This window comes from Xiphophorus couchianus, chromosome 11, assembly GCF_001444195.1.
Source record: "Xiphophorus couchianus chromosome 11, X_couchianus-1.0, whole genome shotgun sequence".
NCBI lineage: Eukaryota > Metazoa > Chordata > Actinopteri > Cyprinodontiformes > Poeciliidae > Xiphophorus > Xiphophorus couchianus.
The window spans coordinates 24,400,218-24,414,490 of record NC_040238.1 but is presented as its reverse complement, the minus strand read 5'-3'; the positions used below and the strand labels follow the sequence as shown (position 1 = coordinate 24,414,490).

Below are 14,273 nucleotides of genomic sequence, written 5' to 3'. Positions count from 1 at the left end.
CGCTGACGTCACATCCACAGGAGCGAAATGCGGCTTTTTTGTTTCCGCTTTGAGTTACCATGACAGCTAGAAAAGATAAAGTCGTATTTCATACGCAAATAAAGCAATACTATGAACATTGTTGTCTTCCTAATATAATGGGCTTTTAAGTTTTCATGGATTTCCAAACGATCCTGAATTAAGAAGACGTGGCTTGTAAATATTCGTCGCTCCCAGTTTGCAGCCTTCACTCCGGATCAGCTTCTTCAGCCTAAAACTACCGGGGCAAGATGGATGGTAAATAAAGGAGCCTTTCCTGTGTTATTTCCACGAAACAAATTCTGTATTCAGCCTGAAAGAGCAAGTGTATGGAAACAAGTGAGCAGACCAGAGCCAGTCAGCCGAGCAACTGATCCACCTGTACAAACTGTGCCATCCTATTTGAGCTCTTCACAACAAGCATGCAATAGTAATAAAACGAAATAACACGGCGACTTTAAGGAACACGGCCATATGTTTCTAAAAGCAACAACCTTGAACCTGAACAGTCAGCTGAACTCAAACTCTGACACCAGTTGCTGTCCTACTTCTAAGCTATGGGCTTGTTGTGCTTCCTCATGCTTCGGAAGCAAAAAGCCCAAACCGTAATCTCCCCGTTACTTGGTCTCTGAGACTAACGACAATGAACAAATATAACATACTTGAAAATAAGTACAAAATAAGGTAAAAACATTGTTCTTTAGAATGGATTAAAACGTTTAGATAGTTAAATCGCACATTTTTGTAAGAAAAATGTCAGAGAATATTACTAGTGTCAGCTAAAGTTAATGTTAGTCAGAAAGTAGAACTTACCTTCGTATCCGTGAATGTATAATGAGGCGTACATCTTAAAACCTTTTTCCAGCTTACTTGTTGGGGCTTCGGATCAATGTACATCATTGTTACCTTGGCGAAGCACCTAATGTAAAATGCCATTTTCAATAAACCGGAAAAGACCGAGCCGCTTTTCCCCGAACGCGGAAGCTGACGTGCTCTTTGCACGTCAGCTTCTCATAATGGGCTCTTTGCAAGCTTCCCTTGCAAAGAGCCCATTATGAGCTATTGAGATGCGACACGGTTGGAAAGTGTGGCGAGGTAGCACAGATCGTCAGGACATTTAATTTCCTGTTAGGTTGAGTTCAGAGTTTGAATGATGCTGTTTTACTTCAAGAAACATCTGCAGCTGTGTTTTTTAAAAACGCCTAAATAACGAAGTTATTCAAACTATTTGGTTTGAATAACTTCAATAATCATTTAGCTTCAGCCTAAAGATTATTTTTTCTAATGGTTTTGATCCCTTTGAGGGCCTACATGATTGATTCATGAATCATGACTCAATGATTCATGAGTCATGAATCATGAATCATGATGACTCATGATTCATGAGTCATGACTCATCATGACTCATCATGATGATGAGTACTGTACTGCGTACAGTCGCAGTACTTCGTACCTCTAAAAGATTTGCAGCCGTGTTGCACCCACTAATCAACCGTGACTGATTAGTTTTTCAAGAACAGTCTAAAACACGACTTAATCAGCTAATAAATAGCTTCTTTTTTTTCTCATTTCATATTGTTTCCGAACTGTTCGTGCTTTGCTAGAGCAGGGCTGCAATACGTCGATCTCGACAAAACGTTTATAACTTTATTATAGAGCAACAACAACGAAAATCAACAAAACGTGTTCAAATGAATGACCCAACAAAAATAATAATCTCAGTAATTATTATTTCAACAAGGTGTCGCGCAATTCTGTGCGTTTGGGCTCCATTACCTAAAAAATAAAAAGGCGACTTTTTTTTTTAAACTAGCGGAGCAGAAGTTTAAAATTAGCTCATCGACCACTGCTGTGTTCATGAAAGCGCTTATTATTTATAAATGCAAATAAATATCAAGCCTGAATGTTAACGTAATCTCTGCTCGGCATGCGGGGCGCAGGCGGTTGCCACGGCAATGGGTGTGCTAAAAAAAAAAAAAACTACAAAGAGAGAGAGAGAGAGTAAAAAGGTAGGAGTGGTTTTGAGTTGATCACGTTTTCAGGTTGTTTTACCTTTGTTTACCTTTGCTTAGGCGCGTTACGGCCGCTGTAGTTTCTGAAAGTTCAATAAACGACGAAATTGGACTAATTACCTCATTAGTTTGCGCGCATACGTCATTCACAACATGCATCAAACACGGTCAATATGTTTCATTAACAAACAAATGGCTTCTACCGCGAAAATTATGTGAAATTAAATTTACTGTTTAATATTTTAAAACATAGTTTGGTGCTCTCTGGCATCTTGAGAGGATTTTCCTCCATCTGCTATTTATTTAGTGGAAGTATTTATGTTGATTATACTTTCTCCAAAATGATAAACTTTTTCAACCGTTATAGCTCCACTGTTGAAAATGAGGCTCTAATATTCACACAAATTACATTGAAACAAATTCCAGTCCAACATCTGGTTTGAGGAGATTCCTCTGCAACCTGTTGGAGGAAAAATATCCCAACTTCAGAAGATGTGGCTTTAACCTAACGGAGCTCCGTGGTTCCTCGGTATGAGAGTCAGGGTGAGGAGGCGCCATGTTAGGAAGACGAAGTGGAAGCTGCTGGATCTTCAGAACAAGCAGGTCATGATGATATATATCCCTCTGTCTGGACACAGGATCAATATAACCAGTTTAAAAGCTAAAATGAATGGTTATATGCGAGACATGTAAAACTGGGATGCACTCCATGCCATGACGTCCAGAATTTAGGTCTCATGGCATCTCCAAGGTGTCAATATTGCAGCCAGTAATGTGAGGGAAAAATGGCTCCATTTTGTATTTTGTAGAGCTACCCAGCTTTATATATATATATATATAGTTTTACATTCATCACCCCCGGTCATGATTAAGTCTTTCTGATTTCATCACAGATCATCAGAAAGCTGCTTGACTCAACCAGTAACTATTGCGTTCTCTTTTCTCTTTTCGGCTCCCTCTCTCACCGTTAGCCCATTGATGGGGCCCCTGTGACTCGGACTCTGATCACTGCAGAGAGGCGATACCCGAAAAGGAGGAGGCGCCACGCATTCTTCCTTTCCTTTGGTTGTGTGGTGATAGATCTGTATAAGGACCCCCACCGCCCGCCCTGAGGAATGCGATCGCATCGGAGGGAATCGAATCATTGTGTCGCTTTCTCTCGGCTCAGTCAGAGACGCTCCAACATGCAGCAGCTGATGATGATTCCCGTTCTGCTGGCATCCTTCTGCACGGTGTGCGCCGGAGCAGGAGGTAGGTCCCTACACCTGATTTCATTCATTTGCGTAAAACAGGACTTGAAGGACTAAATCAAGGGCCAGTTGAGAAAGTTTTTTTTTATTAATAATGCTCATGATCATTTTCTGTACTCACTTATTTCTGATGTTAACTATAGGACAGAGAGATGTGTGCACCTGTCCTTGCTGTTGTTTTAGTGAGACCGTAGAATAAGATTGTTTTTGGTTCCACGCTTAAATATTCTCTAATTCCACAAAGACAGAAGAGAGGGAGAGAGATGATTAAAAATGTAAATACGAGGCGCATGATAGATCGCTCCTCGGATAAAATTACCAGGAACCTGCCCGGGACAGCCGCACCTGCCCCGTCCGTCACACTGGACAAGGCTCTCCAAAGCGCGGCCAACATTCACACCTTACTGCGTCCTGAACTGACTGCGAGCCGCGTGGGAGAGCAGGAGAGGGGTCCCTGCACTCCCCCAACCCCCTCACCTTTACCCTCAGCCACAAAGTCCCCCGGTGAGGCGAAGACGCATGCTGTGATTCCGTCCATTTGCCCGTGAGGACGTCGGACACCGTCCTCTCTGGTGGCGCACCTGCTCGGTTCCGCGCGGAGTCGGTTTGTGACAGATTGGGGGAGACCGTTTGCCGCATAGATCCGCGTCGTGCGCGACGATCGTGTCTCCAAATAAACAGCGACGGGTCGCATAAGGGGCTTGTTTGCACTCTAAAACGTAAATGGATCGAAATCACTCGGAGCGACAAAATTACGCATGAAGAACAGCAGTCAGATCAGATTGCGCAGACGACTCCAAGTGTCAGACCGATTCCCATGTGAAGAGCTGAGGGTCATTAAGGAGCTAATTAGCCTCTCTGCAGCCCACAGGGTGTCCGTCACCCCACACTGAGCCGCTCTGCGACCTCCGGGGCTTTGCGCATAAAAGGCGCAGCAGCGCTCTTCAGATTTTACGTGTCATTTTCCGCTATTAAAGATGCGCCAACTTGGCCAAAGTTGCAGTCATTTACATTTTTACGATGTTTTTAATGGGGCAGAATGAAAAGGGGGCGTTTAAGCCACGCAAGAATCCCAAAGCTGTGCATGAATACAGATCAGACTAACTGTTGGAGTTCCAGATATTTGCACTGAGACATTAAACACAGAGAACAGTGATAGTCCAGCTAATAGCAACCATTTCAGAAGACGACAATAAAGAATGCAGTAGCATTTATGCTAAATTATCACAAATAATTGATGTAGCAAACAACATTCATTTCCATCTAACGTTTCAGATTTGGTCACATCGTGCCGTCAAGCTACAAATATATTTAGTTAGAATTTCATGTGAAAGACCAGCACAAAGTTTAGACAGAAGTGGAAGGAAAATGACCAGTGGTGCTTTTCAAAAATGTGTTACCAAGAAATATCTGACAGCTGACAAGACTGTGAGGGGGGGAAATAATCAAAAGTTCATTTTTTGACAATATGTAGACATGTTGTCATTTTGCCTGAATGTTGGCAGCTATTCCTGCCTACATTCAGAACCCCACAACACAAACCAATGTCTAAAATTTAAATTCATACATTATCAAATAAGCTAATAACAGTTTAAATAGGATAGAACAATCATACCACCAAAAGGTTACTAATAGTTGTAAACATGTATTCATGCTCTGATTAAATAACAACAAACAAGATTAAAATAATAATAAAAATTGAAAATAAAACAACAAAAATAGTGAGCCCAACCCACTGTTTTTGTAGCCTGTGTCAGTCACAGAGTATTATTAACACAATCGATTGAAAATTTAATCTAGATAAATTCCTAACCATTAATATGTGTTACATGTAGAAGAAAAGAAAAAGTATCCCCACAGTATGATGCTGCCACCAACATGTTTGTTCAAGAGGATGGTGTGTTCAGGTTGAGGTGCAGTGTTGGTTTTCCACCGCATAGCGTTTGACATGTAGACCCAAAAACACACAACTTGAGTCTTGAGTGTCCTCTATGTGTGTGTTTGCTTAAGTTCTGCTTAATCCGATGTTCTGTCGATGTCATGCAGGTGAAGGTTGTGTTTTAGCTGCGTCTCTATTGCGCAGATTTCCGCCAGAACGAAGCGATTGCATGGACAGCTCCGTTAATGTCCACCATTCATTCAGAAACGCGTGTCTGTGTGCGCGCGTGGGAGCAGCGGCTAGATCCGCGTCGCGCGCCCAACACATCGGCTTTGAAATGCTGCGTTTGTGCTCACATTTTTCAGATCTGACCAGACTCGAGCGTGTTTGTTTTCTGCTCGCTGGCTTCAGATCCACTGAAACCCGCTCACGGCACTGTTCGTTCTGCTCTCGGAAAAGACCGCCCATTGGTCCAGGCTGGAGCGGACCGACGTCTGATTGGATAATGAAGGCCAGCAAATAATTTAAATAAAAAATAGGCATTTTGCAACGGAAGAGGGTTGGAGATTACTTAATAATGATCCAACGCCTGATTAGTAATAGTGGTGTGCAATTCTCCTTCTGACAAATAGATTTCCTGTAGCTATTTGTAGATCTGGTTATTTAGAAAAATGAAGTATTTAAGAATTAAAAAGTGAAAGACTTAAAAGCGTGACTTTTAATAATAGATTAATACATTGGGCGCTTCTTTTTGTTTTACACCTATTCTTTTCACCACTGGTGGACTGGTATTAGCCTAGTAGCGCACATCAAACAACATATTGTGGAATATCTCTGATTACATAATACATTCATGCAGCGGTGGGAATTAGCATCCGCCACTGGCTAAATGCGGATAAAAGTGGCTTGTAAATTGGACCAACGCACCCGCCGTCGTGGCAGGTTGACAATTTGAACAGGAAAAAAAAAAAAGGTGCATTCAGTTTGAACTTCTGTCCAGACCCAGGGCAGGAGTGGCTGACTGGACTACAGACTGATGCACATACTGTATATGGGACGGACGTAGGCTGTTATAATTTAACAAAAAATATATCAAATATAATTTTTATCGACCGCGGCAGCCCATTGGTTGATCTCATTGACGGACATTGGGCTTATCCAATGAAATCCCTCAGTCCTCCTTGGCCCGCCCCTCCCCACCGAAGTTATAAATAGCTCCAGGTCAGCTGACGGTTCCGAGAAAAGTGAGCAGAAAAGTTACGACAACTAAAGCTAAAAAGCGCGTAAGCCCATTCAGAAAAATATGTCAAACTAATCGATATGTTAATTACCACACAGTTACAGTAAAGGCGGGGAGGGAGAGAAGCTAACGCGAGTGGGTGGGAGGGGGTGTAAAATACAGTAGGTAAAATACAGTAGTTTCCCAGAAAAAACGGGAGACTTCACAGGTGTGGGGATAACACAGGAATGATGACGGCCCGTGGAATTAATAATGAACACGTTTTGAGAGGAATAATTGTGAATTTCAATAGAAAACGTAATAAGTAAGGAACAACAAATAGAACAGTTAGAAAACAGCTATTGGTACCATTTATGTTTAAAAATTACTAGACACATCTTCAGTAAACACTATCTCGGGGAGTTGCATCCAAAATGTGAAAATGTTCAACATAGAAATGATTGCAAGAATGTTTGGGCTGTGTAGCTAAAGTTTGCTGTTAGTAATTCCTCCAAGTGAACTTATTGCACTACACCTCTTTTAAGATATCCATGTTTTGTTATGTTAAATTAGTTTGTATTTTACATATGTATGGTATACTAATTGTCAGTAAATTGGTTTTCATAGAGTTAAGAATAAATCGTGTATTTTATGTCCTTTGCTGGTACTGGTGGGGTTTGTAATTAAAAGAAATAAAACAATGGCCGGTAATAAAAAATTCTCCAGCCACTGAGAACATTTTTAATTTCCACCCCTGCATTCATGTAATTCTTAAAACATATTTATCTAAATTTTTTACAGGAGCTCCCAATCCTGCTGTCAGGCACCAACCATACAGTTTCACCAGCATTGAGATTTTGTCCTCTTTAGATGCTGTTAGCCCTTTGTCCATTTTAAGCTAGCTTTAGTAACCAGCTAAGCTAATGGTAGTCCTCCATTTTCATTATTACAGCCAATTATACATTCCTCAGGCAACAAAACCAGCAAAAACAAACCCTCAGCTTGACTCTGCCACCACTAAGCTTGACAACTGATATAGCATTCTTACATTTTAAAGCTTCCCCACGACTGCTGGAAGTTTTCTTCCTGTCATTGTGGGATTTTTGTTTTGTCTCCCCTAGCTATACCAATGTGCTCAATTTGGCTTTCCAATGTGGTTTGTTTTAACTTTCAGTCAAGTTTTAATTTTGGAGCTGTCTGTCTGTCCGCATCAACGTTTTCCTCCAACCAAGAACTAAAATGTCGATAGTCGACCATCAACGACTATCAACAAATATTATCAAGTGAACAATAATCTTTTTATGGCAACTCATAAGTTCTATAAGTACCATCCCACTCTGACATTATGAGATCTATCAGCTCTGTTTGTAGTTAACATATCTTTGAAGACCTCACACAGCTGTGGGTGTTTTCACATTTTCCTGCAGTCAGTGTTGGAGATTAATTACGACCCTTTAATCTGCTCAGCATCCAGCCTGTAGTGACTAAAAGTAATTAGAAATTTCTGAGTTTGCAATATGTCCCTCCATCGCCCCCATCAGTGCCCAAATGTATGCAAATCCAGACTGATTCTTTAATACATTTTTTTAAAAATTGTCACAGAAATGAGCATCTTCTAATGTTATGTGGTAGATTTTTCCTCTAAAAATATTTGACCCTGAGGTTTTGCATATTTTCAACATTTTAGCAGAAACAAAACTAATCAGGATGACAGAGGAACCAAGCATTGAAGTCCTAGTTTGCTCCAAGAAGGAGACCCTCCCCATTATTCTTCAGTCTAATATTATATTTTTATAAATATTTGATTTCTCACATATTTTTCTCAGAGCAAAGGAGGAAACATGCAAACTAGTAGCAAATTACTAATAAATAGTTTGGGGTGGAGCTCTCTGATAAGGCTGAAAGATAAAGCGACAACTGTTTATTGAATAGGATCACAATTCCTGGTAATTAGGAAACTTTCTTTACAGTATAAATAACAGGAGCATACATCCACAAGGACAATACCCTGTTTGCAGAAGCAAAGCAAAATAAACCGGTTATATGAGGCGATAGTTTTTTATGTGCATAAAATCTTCTTGGACTTCTGCCAGGCAACACGCCAACATAAAAAAACTTTCTTTTCAGCTCTGACAGAAAGCTGCAGCTTATTGATGTCAGTCAGAGGTGAACGGGACTGACATGCAGATGGCTTGCATTGTTCACAGCGAAAAAATAAATGCAAACATTTTGTAAATAAACGACTGATTTTGTTTCAGGCTGGTGCTACCACAGCCAGTCAACCTGCGATCATCCGTGCAGCGGTGAGTTTTTTTCAGAAGTTAAGGTAAAATTATGACTGTTTAACTGTTTAACATGTTTAGAATTTGGTTAGGAGTTGTATATATCAGGCAAAAAAAGTACACAGACCCTCATATCTATCAGACATTTGTAAATAAAGTATTGAAACATGTTTTTAAACAGTAGGTTTAAACAAATGTTAAAACTGAAGTCATTTTTATTATTCCATTGAATTTCTTCAGACTATTCTTGTCATGTTAAGATAATTTGGCAAGATTCTGACTCTAACATGGTTACAATAATATCAAAAGCTAAGGAAAACAACAAAAAAAGCCTATAATTAACCTTTAATATGGATGATTAACATAAAAAAAGCAGTATTAAAATTATTATAGCCTAAATCTAAACCATAAAAATGATTTCCTGCTTATATCAATCTGTCCTCTATGAATGTTTAAATTTTTTGGAACTGACTTTTGCCCTGTTATGAGCATATTAATGAAATAAGAAAAATGGATCCACATGATCATCATTACAAAAGTCAAACAAATTTATTGCTTAATGAAATGCACAGAAGAACAAAGGACTAGTTGATCATCCCGGTGGTACTCCTAATCTGATGGTCCTGGAACAAATGCAGATTGAAAATTGATCGTCATCTCCTCAAACATCTCTACAGCAATAAGTCATCACTGGTATTCCTCATGTTTCAGTACCAGAGAAGTGGACCGTCGGCAACGAGGACTGTGGAGGAAAATCCCAGTCACCCGTCAACATCGTCACCAGGAAGGCAGTGAGAGAGGAGCGTCTGACCCCGCTTGAGTTCAAAAACTACCAGCACACCTTCAAAACTGTTATGACCAACACCGGCCACTCGGGTGAGCGCAACATCAAGAGACCTTTGAAAGCTTTGAAGGTGTTTGTGCTCACACTGTGTCTACTCCAGTTCAGGTTAATATTCCTATAATCAGCGCCATCTCGGGCGGAGACTTGTCGACCACATACAAGGCTGTGCAGTTACACATGCACTGGGGCAAAGATGGCGGGCCCGGCTCTGAACACACCATCGACGGGGAGCAGTACCCCATGGAGGTAAACGACCACCACATATATGTATAAAATCCTACCTTGGACATCAGCTGAACTATGAACTTTACATTGACAGCAGTAAACTTCCTTTTTCAGTTGCACATCGTTCACATGAAGAACAAGTATGCTGACCTGGCAACAGCCCTGAGAGATCCAGAAGGGGTTGCAGTTCTTGGGTTTTTCTATGAGGTACTTTTTCTTAACCCTTATTTATAGTTTGCTCACATTTTTTTTATAACAGTAAGACACTTGTCACGTGTCTTTCTGTTTGTGTTAAGGTATCCAAGAGTCCAAACCGAATGTATGACACCATCATAAAGGGGGTGCAAAGTGTCGCATCAAAAAGTAGGAGTTGAAAGTTTCTGCATGTAATTCCAAACCTTGGTTGCGCAAAGCCGTGCGGCTAACATGGTGGTGTTTGTGTTTTCAGATGTGAGCTTCTCTCTGCCCTCCATTTCCCTGGCACAGCTGATCCCTCCTGAGCGGAAACTGACTTCCTACTACCGCTACCAGGGTTCCCTGACCACCCCGCCGTGTTCCGAGTCTGTGGTCTGGACTGTGTTCGAAACCCCTATCCCTCTGAGCATGGACCAGGTTAGAATAAGAAATTATATCTTAACAAACACTTTTGAGTCTTTTTCCCCAATCTGCAGCTCTACATTTGCATCAATCTTCTCTTGCAGATGAAAGCTTTCTCCATGGTCCAGTTCCACGACAGCAAGTCGATGGTGAACAACTTCAGGCCAGTTCAACCCCTCAACGGCCGGCTGGTGTACCACTCAGGAGGTGCCGCGCTGTTGGTCAGCTCTGCCCTCCTTGCGGCTGCCCTCACAACGGCACTGGGGCTGTCCCAGCCCAACTAAAAAGCGAGTCATCCCACGCTGCACTGCGACATCGATAAGACCCAACTGATCTGCGCCAGTCCTCTGCTGAGACTCTTGCTTCCAACGTAGTTCTGACACGTTTGCAAACGACAATGGACCACGTCGTAGTGTAGGGATCGCTCAAATGGTGTTTCCCCCCTTGTGACCCAAATGACAGAGGTGTGTTAGAAACGCCTCAAGGAAGGTGACGTAAGGGTTCAATTGGCATCCATGCATGTGTAGTGAAGTATTATTTCTTATTTAAGCCTCATGAATGTGCCATAAATCAAGTTACTGGGCAGTCTACATGGGTAATCAAACTCAACACCAAATCTTCTCTTTGGACTGGATTTTGATTTTCTCTTTGAATATCTGTACTGAGAACCAGTGCACACCTTGGTTGCGCAAAGCCAATATTGACGGGTGTACTGAGCGCGCACATGCACCACACACACACACACACACGCCCACACACACTCTCTCTCTTTTCACAACTTTAGTTTTCATGTTAACTCATCCACCTTGTCCAATGTCAGGTAAATTTAGTATCTGTTAATACCAGTGTGAGTTGCCAATGGTTTATGGGTCAGCCCCATGACTTGGCACATGATGTATTGTTATTAACGGAGCATGTGAAAGGGATGGAGTTATAGATAGCAGGACTGAGTCGATAAAAAAAAACACCGCAATTCAAAGCCAGACGTCAAAGGAGAATGCAGTTCTCATAAAGTACAGCAGATCACATCTCTACAGCCGGGTCAAGGCTTCTCAGATCGGTCAGCAGCTCTGTTCTGAAAGTGCATGTGGGGGAGGTCTTGTTGTAGCTCACCAGAAACCATGAAGAACAACTGCATGAAGTTCTGAAAGTGGCAGACTCCCTCCCTACAGAGTCACTTGGGGGCAAAGACATGGATGCAAACATCCTAGAGTCGAAGATAGTGCCAGTCCGCTATTAAAGAGGGATCGCAGCCACACAACCAAGGTTTTTTTTTTATTTGTAGAGTTAGTTTTTATACACATCATTTTTGAAGAGCATGACTCTGCATGCTGTGATGTTCCAGATGTTTGAGATAAACCACCTGGCTGCTGGAAGTGGGCTTCCCAAATTCACAAAGTGTTTTTCCAGAACAGGCGCTTCAATTTCACAGGAGCGTGTTTTTCAAAACCTCAATCGTTTCCATGACTAGTATTACCGGCATTCGGATGTATGAATAATTGTTGACAATGAGTCACACCCTGCTCAGCTCTATTTTGTTGTTGTTGTTTTTTTTTGTTTGTTTGTTTTTTTAAGAAAACTTTGCCATGTATAGAGAGGAATATGTGCAATTTGGCAGCAAAAACTGTTGTTACAGTGAGGAAGGATAATCTGTATTTTCCATTGCTTCAGAAAAAAATCCAGTTATATTTCTATGAGGTGTCATTTTACACATGTATTTATGTACTGAGTGTGCATATTAAGAGATGAGATGCACAGTTATTGTTATTTATGTATTGCAACATTCATATAGAATGCAAAACTATATATGAAGCTTGAAACGGTTTATGATCAATAAAGTTTACTTGTACTCTTGAAATGTTTGAGACTCCAGGTTGTAATGCTTGAAAGTGTCATAGAAAAATAGAATGTCACTGTTGAATAATAAACTATATGCCTTTTTAAAGACGCTGGCTTCTGTTTGCATGACCACAAATTGAGCAGTCAGGTCTCAGCTCTGCATTACCTCAAGTGGTATTTTGTTAGATTTGCTACAATAAGGAGCTGAATTTGCCCTTAGAAGTAACATAATTAGTTAATAACAATTCACTACTCTGGGATTTAATCACACATTTGCTAACCTACATCGTCCCGCCTAGCAGGCTAGAAAAGGAAAAATGTGATAATAGAAGTTGCCAGAAAGCTCTTGTTAACGTTGGAGAAAGTGTAAATGCTCACATGTCTAGAGGGACAATCGGCTCTCTAGTAGTAATTATTAATAGTTTTACATTCAATAAATGTGGCTTACATGGAAGAGCAGCAGGACCAAAGAGATAACTGAAAGGAATTTCAATTATAAAATTGAAATATTCAATTTCAATATTGAAAAATATTCCATATGCGATAAGCCATGAAGAAGACTCATGAAGAATTTGAATTAATATGAGTTACAACAACTTTTAATTTCCCTTTGGTATCAATAAAATATTTTTTTGAACAAAAAGGAAAAAAGGATAACACCAAAATGTAGCTTTTGCTGCGTATATGGCACAAACTTAAGCTTTTCTTCAACAGAGACAGGGAGGGTGTTTTCACACATGATAGTTTGGTTGACTCGATTCGATTGGGGACCGAAATTGCAAACATCTGTTTCATTGTCAGCCAATGCAGTTTGCTTTCACACTGTACTTTGTCAAGCGAACCAAACCCTTGGAAAAACCTGTTGCGCCCGTTCCTCGCTTCACCTGTGGTGGCGCTGCAACAGGAACCACCGAAGGAAACAACAGAAAAACCTCTAAAGAAGAATTGAGCGCAGCGTTCTTCGTCATGAAATGAAAACAAAATGGAGAGCAGTCATCAGCGCCATAGAGAGAGAGACACTGGCGTCACATTTTAGCGGTTGTAGGATTTTTCTTTTGTCGTTGGTAAGAGACTACAAGCTATTTCTCCTTTGTTTTGGTTGTATTTACCCTGAATGCTCGGACTGTATAGACAAATGAATGAGAGTTTGATTAAGGCGGACTAAACGTTTGGTGTGAATGCACCCAGAGAGCTAAATACAGGACAATCTTAGAAGAAATCCTGTTAGCGGCAGTGAAAGGCCGTCACAGTTCCCAAATATATAACCAGCGCTACGAGCCAGAGCTACAATAAAATGGTTTAGGTCAAGGCATGGTCGAGTGTTAAAATGTCAATCTCCAGTTTTAAAAGTAATTGAAAATCTGTGGGAGATTCGATTTATGTTCAGCGATGCTTTGTAATGTAACGCAATGTTCATTTGAGACCGAATGGACACTGAAGGAAGTTTGGGAATCTGAAGTCCTTGTGAGAAATTGCTTGAACTTCTTGTCTTCCTTTTATTAGATGGATGACAAATGAACAACAGACTGCAGCTCAAGCACTGGAAAACGCTTTATTTAGGTGCAACTAACTTTTGTAAAATGGCTCTCAACACGCTTTCTATTTTGCATTCCCTCCTCCCATCATGCTAACTAACCCCCAGCGCCATCTTTAGGGAGTTAAAAGACTTTTATTGAGCAAACAGGAGCAGTCCTACAAGAGACCACACACAAAAAGTAAACGAAAGCCTCCTTCATTCTTTTGCAGAGATTTCAGATTCTTGTAGAGTCATGGATATCTGGCAGTGTGCTTGTGATCTTTTCGCTAACAGGAGACTAGTCACATCAGACCCTGGATGGAAAATGTCACTGAAGTTAAAATTTTTTTACACATAAAAATGTGAATATTATCAATTCTTCCTGAGTCGATATATTGTTGGCCCAGTTTTTAGGTGGATGTTTCTACCAGATTTGCACATATATTTTTGAAAAACAGGAAAGGTCACATCACCAATTTGACACTATTTCAGATACTTAAAACAAAACAACGAAATAAAACAACAAATTATCTATCTTGACTGATATGAAACTGTGATGTTGTGATGTTTTTCAGCCATATTGCCCAGCCGT

General features: G+C 40.7%; 1 protein-coding gene across 2 annotated transcripts; it reads left to right on the top strand.

The window, feature by feature from the left end:
• Positions 1-3,017: 3,017 nt before the first annotated feature.
• On the top strand, positions 3,018-12,273 carry ca4a (carbonic anhydrase IV a). Of its 2 annotated transcripts, none has more exons than XM_028032223.1 (8): positions 3,018-3,281; positions 8,637-8,681; positions 9,372-9,536; positions 9,605-9,750; positions 9,844-9,936; positions 10,026-10,092; positions 10,178-10,341; positions 10,431-12,273. In XM_028032223.1, exons 1-8 carry the CDS (start codon positions 3,146-3,148, stop codon positions 10,608-10,610), a joined length of 996 nt encoding a protein of 331 aa, XP_027888024.1. In that variant the 5' UTR covers positions 3,018-3,145; the 3' UTR covers positions 10,611-12,273. The 2 variants fall into 2 exon arrangements, with proteins under 2 accessions (XP_027888024.1, XP_027888023.1); XM_028032222.1 differs by lacking the exon at positions 3,018-3,281 and adding an exon at positions 3,367-3,784.
• Positions 12,274-14,273: the final 2,000 nt, after the last annotated feature.

Excerpts from the sequence above, each read along its gene's own strand:
- ca4a (XM_028032222.1), top strand. The coding sequence starts at position 3,544 with ATGATTAAAAATGTAAATACGAGGCGCATGATAGATCGCTCCTCGGAT. Across the intron at positions 9,937-10,025 it reads TTCTTGGGTTTTTCTATGAG|GTATCCAAGAGTCCAAACCG; the intron begins GTACTTTTTCTT and ends GTTTGTGTTAAG. Across the intron at positions 10,093-10,177 it reads GCAAAGTGTCGCATCAAAAA|ATGTGAGCTTCTCTCTGCCC; the intron begins GTAGGAGTTGAA and ends TTGTGTTTTCAG.